This window comes from Eulemur rufifrons, chromosome 7, assembly GCF_041146395.1.
Source record: "Eulemur rufifrons isolate Redbay chromosome 7, OSU_ERuf_1, whole genome shotgun sequence".
NCBI classification, from domain to species: Eukaryota; Metazoa; Chordata; class Mammalia; order Primates; family Lemuridae; genus Eulemur; species Eulemur rufifrons.
The window spans coordinates 65,518,765-65,532,806 of NC_090989.1; the positions used below are offsets into that span (position 1 = coordinate 65,518,765).

The following is a 14,042-nucleotide window of genomic DNA, read 5'->3' on the forward strand; positions in this document are numbered from 1 at the left end:
GGTTTACTAAGTAACCCAAGGACACACTCAGTCATTGGATTTCCAAGGGTTTTCAACAAAGTGTGTGCGTGTGACCTTTTTTGTTACTGTTTTAACCCTTTTGGTTCACTTTAGAGTTAGAACTTCCGTGTAGTGTGTGGTAAAAGAACAAATTATTTCAAGAGCAGCCACCACACAGACCAAATCGAACACTTAGCCTTACCACAAATTATAGGCCACTCTTCAGGGTCGCGTTCTTTGTCTGTGGTCAAGACTTCTTAGTACTTTTCTGCTTTATTATCTCTAGGGATAGGAAGTCTTGCTACCTAAAAATGCTGTGGGAAAGCAAAACCTGATTTGTGAGTTAAATCGGCTTTAGTAATATCCTCGCTAAAAGTTAATAGAAGGAGCCCCTCCAGTTCCAAGGGCTATGAGTGAGTTTGTGTGTAAAGGCTGAGTCGGCAGGGAATGTAACTTCTCTAGCGTTCGTTACTCATTCGGTTAGAGGTGTCCAATCGTCTTCGTCAGTGTCCTGGGGCTGCGGTTGAATGCCCACAGAGGCAGCCTCCAGTCCAAGCATTGCGTTGATCAAACAGAAGCAGTGTCTGTGGCTGCCGCTCTTGCTACTTCGTTCTTGAGTGGCCGAGCTTTCTAGGTTACTTTATTTAGCAGATGAAATCATAATAAATGTTGAAATACCGCGTGGTTCGAAGCCATGTGGTTTGCTCGTCCTGCCTGTTAACAGTGAGTGGTGGTGATGTGTGGGCACATGGGTTTCTGCATTGGCAGTGCTGGTGTGTGATCAGTTGTCTCGGCACCATTAGAGGCCTCTCAGGGAGAGAACAGGCTTAGTACTCAGAGTTCCTGAAATCGGAACCTAGCCTCACGAATTGTTCCCTGTGTTTCCTTGGCAATTAGCAGCATTTTCAGCCCAACGTCACCCGCAGTTCACATTTGCCCTTTTCTCCTGCTTCACACAGCACAGCAATGCAAGCATCGCCCAGCAGAAAGCACATTCAGGCTCCATCTGACAGTAGCGACGGGGCTCATACGTTCCATTTCCCCTTAGGTCCTCCCGGCAGCCCCTCCCCAGCTGAGCCTTGGCATTTGCCTCCTTTGTGCCAGTGTTCTTCTTCGAGGCTGGGTTGCAAAGGGCCTTGCCTAAAGGTGAACAAGCAACATTTTACCCTTGCATGTTCAATTCCTTCAGTCCCCAGGGCTAATAAGAAGAATGCTTATTGGTGCATTTTGTGGCCCCGTGCTAGGTCCTTCTCCATAGTTAATCCTTATGGCAGACTGGAGGGGGAGCACTCTCATTTTCACTTGAGGAAACAAAGACTTAGGTCAAGAACTTGTCCTTTGTATGGTATCACACTGACTAGTGGTGGGTGTGGGGTTCAAACCTGAGATTCAGGTTCAAATGATTTAAAAGTTGGTGCTCATTTTTCTATGCCACAGTGCACCCCAGACAATTCTGAGAGAGAGAGTGTGTTACTGACAACAGCTGGGCTCCTACTGGTCTGGCAGGAGTGAGGACGGATGAAGCAGACACGGGGAAATGGCAGTGTCTACTATGCGACAGGACCTGTGTCTGCTCCGCATGTCGTCCTCACAGAGAGCATTCACGAAGGCTTTTTATTTTATAGACAAGCCTCCTGAGCCACGATCACAATCTAACTCGTGATGGAACCAGGATTTCAATCCAGTTCTTACTCAGAACTCATGCTCTTTTCTTAACTACCATGTAATTTTAAACTAGGTAACATTAAGATATGTTTAAATATATAAGGCATATATTTTCAGGTAATATACGTTACTCTTTAAATAAAAGAGATCAGTGCTAATTTCTATACCATAGATGTCCTAGGCTGAATGAAATAGTTTCCTAAAATCCCAATATTGACAATAGTGACATAGGGCAAGTGGCTCATGGAGGTATGGTGGCCCTTATGGGTACCTTAGATATTAGGGCAAGGAAGTGTACATTTTAGAATTTGTACTAAAACTAACTCATAAATTAACAATTCTTGATATAGAATGCTAAAGCATTATTGGTGATTCATGTGTTATAAACATTTGCTTTTCCTAGCAGAATGCCAGAAGAGGTTGGTTTTTGACTTGAAATAATGTCACAGGAATTCTGCTTTAAGTGGTCCCTATATCTGAAAACATTAACCAAAAAATAGGAGGTAAGTCTTTGCAGTACAGAATAGTGATTAAGAGTTTGGAGCCAGACTCCCTGGCTCTCCCTTCTACTAGCATTGTGACCTCAGCAAATCACTTCACCTTTCTGCCTCAGTTTCCTCATATATGCAGTCGGGATAATAGTAGTACCTTTGGCAAAGCAGTGTTATGAGGATTAAGTGAGTCAATAAACGTATAAAGCACTTAGAGCCTGGCATAGCAAGTCCTAGGAAAGCCTTTGCCACCACTTTGTGGTCTTGTTGTTGCTGTTAAAGGCAGTAAGAGTCTGTTAAATTGCAGATACCCCTAAATGTGATAAATCATTGCACAAAGCTTTTCAGAAATCACCACTTAAATGAGGATCCTGCTGGAATATCTAGCAGGCAGGGGCCCTGCCCCGGCAGGTGCTTGTGTGCGGACTCCTGGGCAGGGCACTGGGGATGCATCCAGAGAGAAGAGGGGACTGAGGGACTTGTACTTGCCAAATGCCTGCTGCTTTGTGCACAGAATGCTTTGTACCTAACAGAATCCTCCTTGAAGTTGTCTAGTGTCACGGCCTGGAAGTGGAGGCTCTCTCTCCAGTACCCCTCCGCCCCCAGCTTCCAAGGCACTGGGGCACTGGCGAATGAGGGAGGTGGCCCTGGGAGCCTCACTCTGTCCAGTGTGGCACTAGCATCTTGGCCCCAACACACGTTCCTTTGAACATTCTAATCTACCAGGTGCTCGTGGATGGCAGCCGCCCTCCGGCCCCCTCGCTGTGAGGGCCCCTGCGCGAGTCTGTGTGTGTTGATGGAAGGCGAGGAGTGGGAGCAGGCAGCCGGCTGGCAGATGCTAAACGCCACTCTTAAATAGCACAAATGCAACATGGCTTTCAAAAGTTTAATCTAAAGCCAAATGTACCCCTCCCAAAAAACTCCCATGTGAGCTGGGAGGGGAGTAACTGACAAAGTGGGGAAGCAAATTTTGCAGAATAGGAAAACTAGTTTCAGTGATGCTACCCAGAGATGCTGACAAACCCAATCCAGGTGGGTTCAAAGTAGACATTAGCCACAGGAAAACACAGTGACGAGGCCCCCTAAGGGATTGGAGCAGCAGTATGTGCGGGACCCTAGAGAGGAATATGCTCTCACTGTGTGCGGGAGCATGGGCAGGTGAAGTCTGGGCGCTGAGAAGCCAGTGGGGACAGGAGACCCTCAACCCTAGACAAATCCTCCTCTTTGTCATCTCTCTCCCCTTCCCGTGTCTTTCTGGATCCTCTGCTTGCTCTGTGAACCTGGATTGATCTCTCACCATCCCCGCTCCATGGGGCAGGGCTCTGGCCACGCTGCTGCTGCTGGGGTGGTGTCTGGAGGTGCACAAAGCAAGGGCTGTTCCAGCTTTGGTTTGAAGGTGATCTCCTCAGTGCTTTACCTCATTGTGTCTGGGCCTTTGGCTCTAAAATCTTAAAGTCTTCATTAGATTGTGTTTACGTTTGTGCCATACATGTGGTCTGGCACTTGAGATTGGATAAAGAGCTGCACAAATATTGAAACCAGAGAATGCCAGAGGAGGAAGAGAGCTTGGAGAGCAGCCATTCCAGTGCCCTCATGTGGCTTTGCTCTTGTGTCTGTCTTGTGAAGCAGGGACCCTGCAGGCAGGAAAGAAAGACTGGCATTCTCCCTCCCAAGACAGAAGGACGAAAAACCACCGAAGGGCTTTTGTGAAAATCTGGAAGGATAAGACAAGCCCACTTTAGTAATCGGATCTCAGTTTATCTATTGTTAACCTTGAGGAGTGGCGAGCACTCTGTTCCTGCCAAGCTCCTCAGTCCCCAGCCAGATGGGCGCTCTGGGCAGAAGTGCCTGTGGGCTTGTGCCAGGGCTGCTGGTCTCTGGGTATCAGGGCAGCCTCAGGATACACCAGTCCGTTCTTGAACTGCCTGGTGTCTGGGGAATGCACAACTGAGAAAATGTTTGTGGAAGCTCTTTATACACTGTGAAGTTCATCCAGACGGAGGGGTGGTGGTATCTCTGGCCGGCCATGGCCTCCCCCTCGCCCACACCCATAGTTAAATAACCCAACCCTTCCAACTGTCCTGATACTTGTGCTAAGTGAGGGGCCTGTGGAGGGGCAGCTGCGACAGCCCGGCCGAGCCTGGTCAGTTCCCTTCCCTCTGATGGTGAGCTGTACAGTATTTGTTCCCTTTAGTGTGTTTTTTTGATTTAGACAAATTCAAAAGCAGCCGGTTTTCAGAATGTGTTTGTCCCTGCCATTGTAGTTGTTCTTGTTCAGGGGGCAGTGAGAATCCGCTCAGCACAGCTTTTGAGCGTTGTATATCCCAGTGCCTGAGGATGCTTTCCTGCCCTGCAGGGACATGGGCTCAGCTTCTCTTTCAGGCTCGGGAAGCTCCTATTCTGCTGATGAACAGCTCTTGGCCGTTGCAGCCATGGAAAACACCCATGTTTCATCATGGGAAAACCACAGCACTGGCTGTCGTTTAGTTACATGGCACTCAGGTGTTTTTGCTTTTGGAAAAGTTCTGTGAATGTATTTGTAACTTTGAATGTCTTATAGTGACATGGCTACCTGGTGAATACTGAGCGTCAGCTTCCCCGATGCAGCAAGATTCTCTGTGCCTTCCCGCCAGTATGTGCCCAGCATCGCACTACAGGCAAACCATCACATGTTGGCTGAAGTCTGGCTTTGGTTCTAATGGTGTTTGCGGTCAGTGATGGTGTTCCAAACTCTTCCCACGTATCAACAGCATCTTTTCAAATCAGTTTTGCTAATTATTAATAGCATTCTAAGTATGGATATGCTTTTGGAAAAAAGTAGAACCTCCTAAGGGAGAAACAGATACATTTTCTGGGATTAGCTTAATGGGCACGGGGATGGGACGGGCTTACAAAGGCTATGAGTTGCATTCCCTTTTGTCCTGGTGTGCACTGAGTGTGTGGGGGGTCTCGGGGGGCCTGGTCTTTATAGCTGTAGCAGGGTGGGAGTTCTTTAGGAGTTCTGGTTCCCACAGCCAACAGGCCCGTAAAGTTTGAACTTTCTCATTATTTGTTTTCCTTTTCTAACTGATGCACACGAGCCTGAAAATTTCTCAGTTAGACTCTTACCTGTATAAAATTACATCTTTCACCACGGATGTTTGAAGTTCCAGTGACATCCCTGTTCTTTGGAGCAGGAGGCCTGCCATGCCAGGACTGCTGTCTCTGTCCCCACGTGGCCACTGGTGTAGTGAAGCCAGTGAAATCTTTTTCACCGCTTCCTTCGTTTACACCAGTGTTAAACCTAATTTGACCAACCCTCTCTGGATTTACTTCCTGCATCCAAATATAACCCTGTGTTTGATGAGTGCAGCAGGGGAAGAGGAGTCCTGGGGCCTGCATGAAGTTACCTGCTTGGGCTTTGATAGCAGACAGGCCTGCTTTGAAATTCATCTCTGTTAATCACCAGCTGTGTTGCCTTAGGCAAATAACTCAACCTCTCTGGGCCTCAGTGAAATGAGGTGGCCAGGAGGATTAAATGAGATGTTTGTATGGTGCTTATCCCAGTGTGGCACACAGAGGTGCCACCATTATTAGCTACGCAGGTCAAGTCAGTTCACCTCTGGCTGCAGCTCATCCCCTCCCTCCTCCTCCAGTTACCTGTGTGCTACTCCTGTGTTTTCACCCTTCTTTCCCTTGGTATATAAACATGTTTGGGTCACCTGTTTAAAATATCCTTCCCTTAACCCTGGGTCTTTTCTGGTTCCATCTTTCCCTCCTGGTCCCTCCTCACCTCTCCATCTCAGCCTCCTGCACTGTGGCACCTGCTCCTCAGTCCCCAGCACTGACTCTTGCTAAGACCGCCAGTCCTCCCAGCTGGCCGCCAGTGACTGTGGTCTTCAGCCAACACTTCTCTGCAGCAGTGTGCTGTCCCCTGCAGCTCCCCTCCCCCGCACACCGAAGGCTGGGTGCACTGTCCCTTAGACAAGGACCAGGCCGCCTGGCCCAAGCTGCAAATCAGACCAGGACACATTACCAGTGAAAGTGTTTAATAGTTAAATTATTTAAATAGACTTTTCAATTTCCATGGGAAATCATAATCGTATCCATTTTTGCAAGAGCAGGAATAAAAAGAGTGCACACTCCTTAGAGGGAACGAAGAGCTAGCGCTGCACGCTGTCACCAGTCACTGCTGGGATGGGAAGGGCCCCCCCAGGGCCAGGGAGGCCATGACCACGGGATGAGCTCAGCACACACACTTTACTCAGGTCGGAAGCAGAACGAAAACCCGACACCGCCGGCGGGCGATATGGAGGGGCAGGGAACGTGGGAACACCACCGCGGGAGAAAGCCAGCCTCCTGCAGGGTGGCAAGAGGGGCGATGCAGAACTCAAAGGATGGAGCCGCAAAAGCACAGGACAGACTCAGGCTTGGCAGTTTTAGGTCCATACACGTCGCTTCTCAGAGCTGTGTTCAAGCGGGTGGGAGCTGGTGTGGGGGGAGGACGGGGGGTACAGGAGGACAGCAAAGTAATGTGTCAGCAGCCGGCACAGGGCTGCCGCCTCGCTGCCTTCCAGCTCCTCTTGGAGGTGAGAATAATTCTGCCCTGAGAAGCAATGAAAAGATCTGGGCATAGGCCCTAAGGATTCGGTTTGAATTCTGTGATAGTATATCATTTTCCAAATGAGTCCCTCATAGTTTACTAAAAAAATAGTATTTTTTTCTCAGTATATTTAACTGCCTCCTCCCAACAAAACAAGATTTCTGCTGGCTTTCCCCCATGGACTCCGAAGCTGGGCTCTCCCCGTTCCTCCGCTTTGCAGGTAGAGGGCAGGGCCACCCCCGTTTCCCCCAAACCTGAAGGCGGCACATCTCCAGGAGAGCCACCTGCACTTCGGCCAACTGAGAAGGCCAAGGCCAGGCGGGCCAGGCTTCCTCACGCCCTCAGCCCGGCAGAGAACCCGGCCATCCCTGAGCTCCTGGGAGTCCGCGGGAGCCGCTCCGTGCAGGCAGCAGAAATCTGAGGGAGCGGAAGGGTGCCCGGTGCCACCGACGCACACTGCCTGCCTCGGGGCCGGGCTGCTGCCCTTGCTGCCGGCTCAGCCTGAAATGGGAAAGCAGCTTTTTGTTTTCTTCTTATCATTCTGTTTCCACTTTACTTACGGGGAGTGGTGTGTGTGAGCATGTGTTAGAAAGACATGGGGTAATGCGTCCATGCGTCTTCCTGCCCAATCTGGGCATACGGTACCCCAAAGGGACACACCCACGGCTCTGGTTGTGCCTGGGAAAACCAAAAACTGCCAAATCTGAAGTGAGGGAGCTGCATCCTGCAGGAGACCAGTTCCACGGCATGAGCACACGCACACATACACCGGAACACACGGCAACGGACGTACAGTACGGATGAGCACAAACATCCCGCTGTGCACAGCTGTTTTCTAATATAGAGAATTTACAAAATATAGAATTTGGCATATCTGTTAGATCTCCAAGGTTTTCAATAATACAAAATAAAAAATACAAAAGAGACAAGTTGGGCTCCCACCCAGCCTTGTCTGTGACATCTTGTTTGCTTGTGTGTCTCTTACACGTGCGGCATACAACTAGCATAGTCTAAAGAAGGGCACAGAGAACTTGTTTTGTTTTATTTAATAAATATTTCTTTTCCTCAGAACCACCACTCCTTGCTTGGCATCCTCTTGCCTCCCCCTCGCCATAGTTCCCTTTCCCTCGCGGGCGCCGTCTGTGTGCGCGGGGTGCGGGCGGAGGACGCGGGGAGGGCCACGGTCCCTCCAGAGCCAGCACTGCTGCCCGAAAGCCCCTCCGTGGCGCAGGGGTCGCGGCCTGTCTCAACGGTAAAGGCTCACGTAGACGAGCACCCCCTCGGCGCCCCCGGGCTCCCCCAGGCCAGACTCGCCCACCTGCCCCCACGGGAGGCTGAGGCCTCCCCGTCCGCCCTGCCACCGCGCGCCGGCCGCGCCCACCCGGGACGCTCCGGCGGCCCCTTGCCACCCGTGCAGCAGCACCTGTGAGAAACCTCGAGATTCAGACTGAGTCTAGCGGAGTCCTCCGCAGAGGGAAACATCTTTGGTCAGCTTGGTGCTCGCAGGACGCTGGCACCCGGGGCCTGGGACGGAGGCCGCTGCCCACCCGCAGAGGCAGAAGCCGCTCTGAGTCAAAGTGGAGGATCCCACCGGCGTGGCCTGGTGGGCGGCAGCGCGGGCTCCCACCGCCCCGGCACACAGAGAGGCCGTCTCCATTCCCCTGGAGGCCAGGCTGCCTGGCGCCGTCGGCCGCCGCTAACTGAGCGGGGGCCCCGAGTTGAGGAAGTAGGTCATCATCTCCCCTTTGCCCTTCACCTTGACCACGCCCCGGCACTCCAGCTGGTACGTGTTGGCGGCCAGCACCTGGTACATGTCCGTGGTGACCTGAGGAGGCAAAGGAGAGAGGGCAGGCCATGGGTGACCCCGGCCCTGAACTGCTGGGGGCCGCCCTTCTGCCTGCCCATCCCCTGCGGGCGCTCAGGGACCGGCGGCGGCTCAGCCGTGGACATGCCCCTGAGAATAAGGGTGACACTGCGCGCAGCACCTGCCCTGTGCCGGCCCCTCGCGTGAGCTGCCTGGGCGCTACTCACAGTGTGGTCTGCAGCCCCGGACTCCCCTGTCCTCAGGCCGAGTGAGTACAGGAGCGGAGAGTAAGTGTGAGGAACTTGTACTTTGATGACAATCTAACGCTGTCGCAGCCTATATCCAAGTATGTCGCCAGCGTGTTTTACAAAAGGATCCCTCCAGGACAGATCAGAAAGATTTTTAAAAAACTGATTTTTCACCAGAGGTAGTTTGAGAACTGCTGCTACTATTATTATCCTTGGGCTCAAAAAATCTAAGTCACTTGCCTGAGGTTCCATCGTTAATCAATGGCAGAGCCTGGATTCAGTTCCAGGTCTTGTCGCCTGGCCCCACTCTGGCTTTTGGAACAAAGAGGAGAACTCACCGGTGGCTGCATTTGTTACACTACACCACTGCTGGATGGCGCAGAGACGCGGGCGCGACGGGCACAGGGCATGGCGGCACAGCCACACGCCCCCCAGGGTGATCCAAGGGCCGTTTCTGGGCACTGCCAGGCTCCCCTGGCCCCCACCACGCCGCAGCCCCGCTGGTGAGCGTGAGGCCAGGAGGACGGGGTGGGCGTGCTGGGTGGGCCGCCCACAGGGGGCCCGGCTGTTACTAACTGCGGTTCCTGTGAGGTGCTGGGTCACTGAGGTGACTTACCCAGGAAACACATATGGCCCTCTCTCCCATCCCTCCTCGGGACCCCAGTTCCCATCTCGCCGTGTCCCCCTCCGCGACACAGGGACGGAGTGAGAAGAGGCCACGTGGCCAGGCCTGTCAGCACCCACAGCAGCCAGGCTGTGCCCGGGTCAGCCCCTTTGTTCAGAGGCCTTGCAGTGGGGAGAAGTTAGGGACATTTAAATGGTGTCAGTGTTGGCAAAAGGCCTCAAAAATAGCACAGTCAGTGCTTGTGAAGCCTGGGAAGCTGACTTCCCACAGCCCAATCCAGGGCCTCCATTGTCAGACTGGAGCAAAGCGAATCAAGGAAGGCCCGAGAAAAACCAAGAGAAGCAGCTCGGGAGTGGCAGGGCTGGGAGTCACAGCGCCAGCTCGCAAAGGAAGGAGAGAAGCCTCTGTCTCTGGCGGGGCCCTCGGGGAGGCAGCCTCCTCTGGTTCTCTGAACCGGCTGAGAGCTGCGAGCGCCAGTGGGTGAGGGCTGCTTCCTGCAGGCGCCTGTGTGTCCTCCGTGTGCCTCCCGCTTAGCACGCTTAGCTTGGCACCGGCAAGCCCTCCAGCCCACCTCCCCCTGTTGCTTCTGTGCCCAGTAGAGGGCTCTGCACAGGCCTGAAGCTCTGTCCAAGGTCCTGAGGCCTGAAACAGTCGTGTCCTCCCAGCTTCCAAGATACCAGCGCCAACTGCCCCATCACCCTGGGACCTGGCTGCAGAAGTTCTGACTGGGAACTGCGGGCGACCTGCCCTGAGGACTCCTCAGCATCAGACAGAGCCCCCGACTCGGGTGACGTGGGCGGAGCCTCCCGCACTCACCTGGATGCGGTCGGGCACACCGGTGCTGTCCATGCGGCTGGCCACGTTCACCGTATTGCCCCAGATGTCGTACTGAGGCTTGCGCGCCCCGATCACCCCAGCCACCACGGGGCCGATGTTGAGCCCTGCAGGGGACAGGAGTCAGCCACAGTCACCAGGTTAAGACCAACGCTTGCCCTGCTTGCCCTCGCTGTCGTCCTGCTCTCGACAGCTGCAGGGACTCTCTCTGCCTCTTGGCCTGAAGACACCCAGGGTCCTCCAGGCCTGGGGCCGTGCTCACCCTGCAGCCTCCCACTTCTCTGCTCCTGTCAAATGCTTGCTGATTTGAGACACATCCACTGCTCCTGTGTCCTCGCCACCCAGCCAACGCTCAGCTCCGCCAGCCTACTGCCAGGAGCAGCCTCCGCATGGCCTCCCATGACCTTTTGCACAACCAGTTGCCTTTTCCCAATTGTCCCTCTCTTGGCACTTAGACTCCACATACCAGAACTTGCCATCTCTCTGTTCCGCATTCCTTTGTTTCTTCCTCCACCATTCTCATTCTCAGAACCCAGCTTCTAACTCATCGCCCTGCACAAGTCTCTTCTCTCTCCAAGTCATCTTGCTCTTGGGCCTCTGAGCCAGGACAGGGACACCATGGTCACCATGCTCCAGTCACCATTTGAGCTCTCCATCTCTCTCCTAGCACCGCGGCTCTCATCTGTCCACCTTCTCAATGCCACCCACGGCAGCACTGAGCCACCTCTGAGCCTTGCTGCACTGGTCCTCCCTCCAGTGGCGTCCTCCCGCCTCCTCCGCAGGCTAAATCCTGCCCTCATGCAGCTGGCTCAAGTGACGTTCCCTCGACACTCTCTGTCCTGCCTCCAAGTCCCAGGGCGTTCCCTCCTGGTGTGGAAACTGTCTCCTACTGGTCCGTGTGAAGCCTCACTGCTGCCTGTTTCCTGTGTGCAGAGCAGGACTGAACACAGCAGAAGCACCAAACAGGCCCTGCGGGGCTTCTCACTTAGTCAGCAATGTCATCGGTCCTCAAAACTTCCCTCCATGACCCTCCTCTTTAGTCCTGCCAGCCACAGGCAGCTTTTACCCCACGTGTCATCGCCCCGCAGGGCTGTCCCCCTCGCCGACTGGATTGACCTCTGATAGCTTCTGACCCCTTTCCCAAAGCCAAGCCCACCCGGGCGGATGTTCCTGCGTCTGTCGGGAAGGATCTGCCATACAGGGCTCAACTGCCTGCCCAGCTCCTGATCCTCCTCCTGGGAGGTGCAAATGCTCAGTCCCCAGTCCTGGTCCAATAAAGGAGTTGAGGCAGTCTACAAACATACACACTTCGAGAAAAACACAGACCAGCGTAGGTGGACAAGGGGTGGCTGAGATGAAAGGCAAGCAGGAGTGGCAACGTTACACGAAGCCAAGAGTGAAGCTGACAGAGACTCAGGCTGCAGTCAGTTCACGCAGGCTCCCCGCGGGCTCTGCTCCGGGGCTGCCAGCGGCCAGGGCACGATGCAAACCCGGTCGAGTCCACCGAGCACTGTGCCCACAGCACAAAACAAGCCAGCTCGCTCAGGGAAAGCCCGATTCCTGACACTCCGGCCGGAACATGTCTCCCGAGGACATTAATCATCCCAATAGTCATTCTTAGTAACACAATATTTTGTTTTAATGTGGTAATTTTGGGAATTGAAATGCCAGTATTTTTGTTGGTGAATTACTGTTACTTTTTTTTAATTTGAAATCTGAATCATTTATGGCTAGACACATAACCCAGGGATTCGATAATGCATTAAAATCTGAGTAGAAGAAGGCCCGCTCCTTCAGAAAGCATTCCTTACCTACACAAACCTCAAGAGGGGGAAGAGAAGGACACCCGACCAAGACCAAGCAATTTCCGCTGCAAAAGGAACCCATATTCTGTAACACGGCACAGCCTTGGTAAGACATGTTCTAAGGACAAATGAACTACAGAAATACCTCGGGCTTTCTGGAGCAACGACTTCAGAGCTGTGATTCTGAAATCATTCTGTGGACACAGCAGGGTGGAGAAATGGGGGTGTATGTATGCGGGTTTTCACCGAACTATTCTTTCAACTCTCCCACAGAGTTGAAACTTGTCAAAATAAAAGGTCGGGGTAATAAAACAACAAAATTAAATATAAAAAGATAAACACATAGTTTTTGGTTCAAGGATTTTTCTGAACAAGTAGAATATGGCGCTATTTTGACACGGATCCAGGGCCTTCCTCCCCGACACCACAGGTGTCTACAAAGCTCCCTCAAAGCCACCCAGCGAGGGCAATACACGGTGAACTCAACAAAGAAGGAGTCCGGGGAAGATACGCAGACTTGACCTCTCACCGTTTCTTTCCCCAATCTGTGTGGGTTAGAAAAGCTTTTATAGAGCTAGAAGATTTGCTCACCCTTGAAACCCCATAATAACCCCTCTGACCCACTTTGTATGTCAAGATTACTCCTTTGAAAAAGTTGAAATATAATCATGTCCTAGTCACTCTTACAAGATTCCTTTCATGTTTAGTTTTTAAAACTATTTTACTTTATTTTGCTAAAAATTTTGCAGAATATATATTCAATGTTTTTATGAATTTGCAAATGTAATGACTTGTAACATGTTTATATATTTTGTATTTAAAATGTATCAGGTATTTGATTTTGCTGCTTTTCATTTTTACTGAATGGATTTGGAACACTTGCAAATAAAACACTGCTGTTAGGTCAGTATTACTTGAAATAAATGGGACTGTCATCTGCTTGACGTAGCAGCCACCAGAAGGCCCTGAGCCCTGGGCACAGAGCATCCCCTCCAAAGCCTTTCGGGCAGGCACAGCCTGGGTCCAACCAGGCCCTCCCAGCGCGGGAGCGAGGTGGGACCTCAGAGGTGTCCCGCCCGTGCTGCCGCATGCCAACAGGCAGAGGAGGCACGGCCAGGCTCCGGGAGGACCCCACTGTGAGTGATTGGTGCCTGCCCCCGACTCTGGGCAGAGGAACACACTGTGACGTCAGCCTCTGCGGCCTTCTGCCACTGGCCCAGACAGCAGGTGCAGGACGGGGGATGGGGAGCCCCTCTAAGCCCTCCCTCCGGCTGCCCCCGGGCCCGGCTCACCGATCTTCATCTGGAAGTTGTTGAAGGAGTGCTCGTTGATGTATTTCATCTGGTCCATCAGCCGCATGGCGAAGTCAGCCAGGGCTTTGATGTGGGTCTTGCCCACCTTGTCATAGGTGGAGTCGTTGAGGCCGGAGGCCGCCATGTAGGTGCTGCCGATGGTCTTGATCTTTTCCAGTTGCCGGAACCGATCCTCGCTGATAATCTGGGTAGGGGGAGGCCAAATCTGGGTCACTCCCAAGTCTGGAACACGGGGGTCCACAGGGAGGGACAGGATGTACAGGGAAATGTAGTAGCATGGCCTCTCAGGTGTCCCCCTCCCATGGCGGGGGCCCGTCTCCGTTGTCATCATGTGAAGCCCCAGACAGAGCCAGGCCTCCTCCACACCCACCCACTGTACAGCGACTGTCACTAGTCACTTCTGGGGCTCTGGCCCCCAATAGGGACTGGATGGCTGTCTCCCCTTCACTGGCTCACATGCTCTCCTGCCCGGGGAAATTCCTCATCTTTGTCCAGCGAGACACACTTTTCCAGCCTCCCAGAAGCCTTCCCAGGCCCATGTCAGCCAACACCAGTCCCCACTGCCCCAGGAGGCTTGTGGGCTGCTTCTGACACTGCCCGGCCCCAGCTCCAGCCTCCTGCTCCTCCCTGCTCTGCAAGCCTGGGCCCGCGTCCCTGCGGGGGCTGCCCCCTCAC

General features: G+C 53.0%; 1 protein-coding gene across 1 annotated transcript in view; it reads right to left on the reverse strand.

Annotated features, from left to right (window-relative positions):
* Positions 1–6,167: 6,167 nt before the first annotated feature.
* The window catches only part of ADCY5 (adenylate cyclase 5), a 149,653-nt gene continuing 141,778 nt past the window's right edge, over positions 6,168–14,042 (reverse strand). The window contains exons 19-21 of the mRNA XM_069475115.1: positions 13,347–13,551; positions 10,232–10,356; positions 6,168–8,563 (exon numbers count right to left, since the gene is read on the reverse strand). Of these exons, the coding sequence (XP_069331216.1) occupies positions 8,435–8,563; positions 10,232–10,356; positions 13,347–13,551 (459 nt within the window). The 3' untranslated portion in view covers positions 6,168–8,434. The remainder of the gene's footprint in view (positions 8,564–10,231; positions 10,357–13,346; positions 13,552–14,042) is intronic.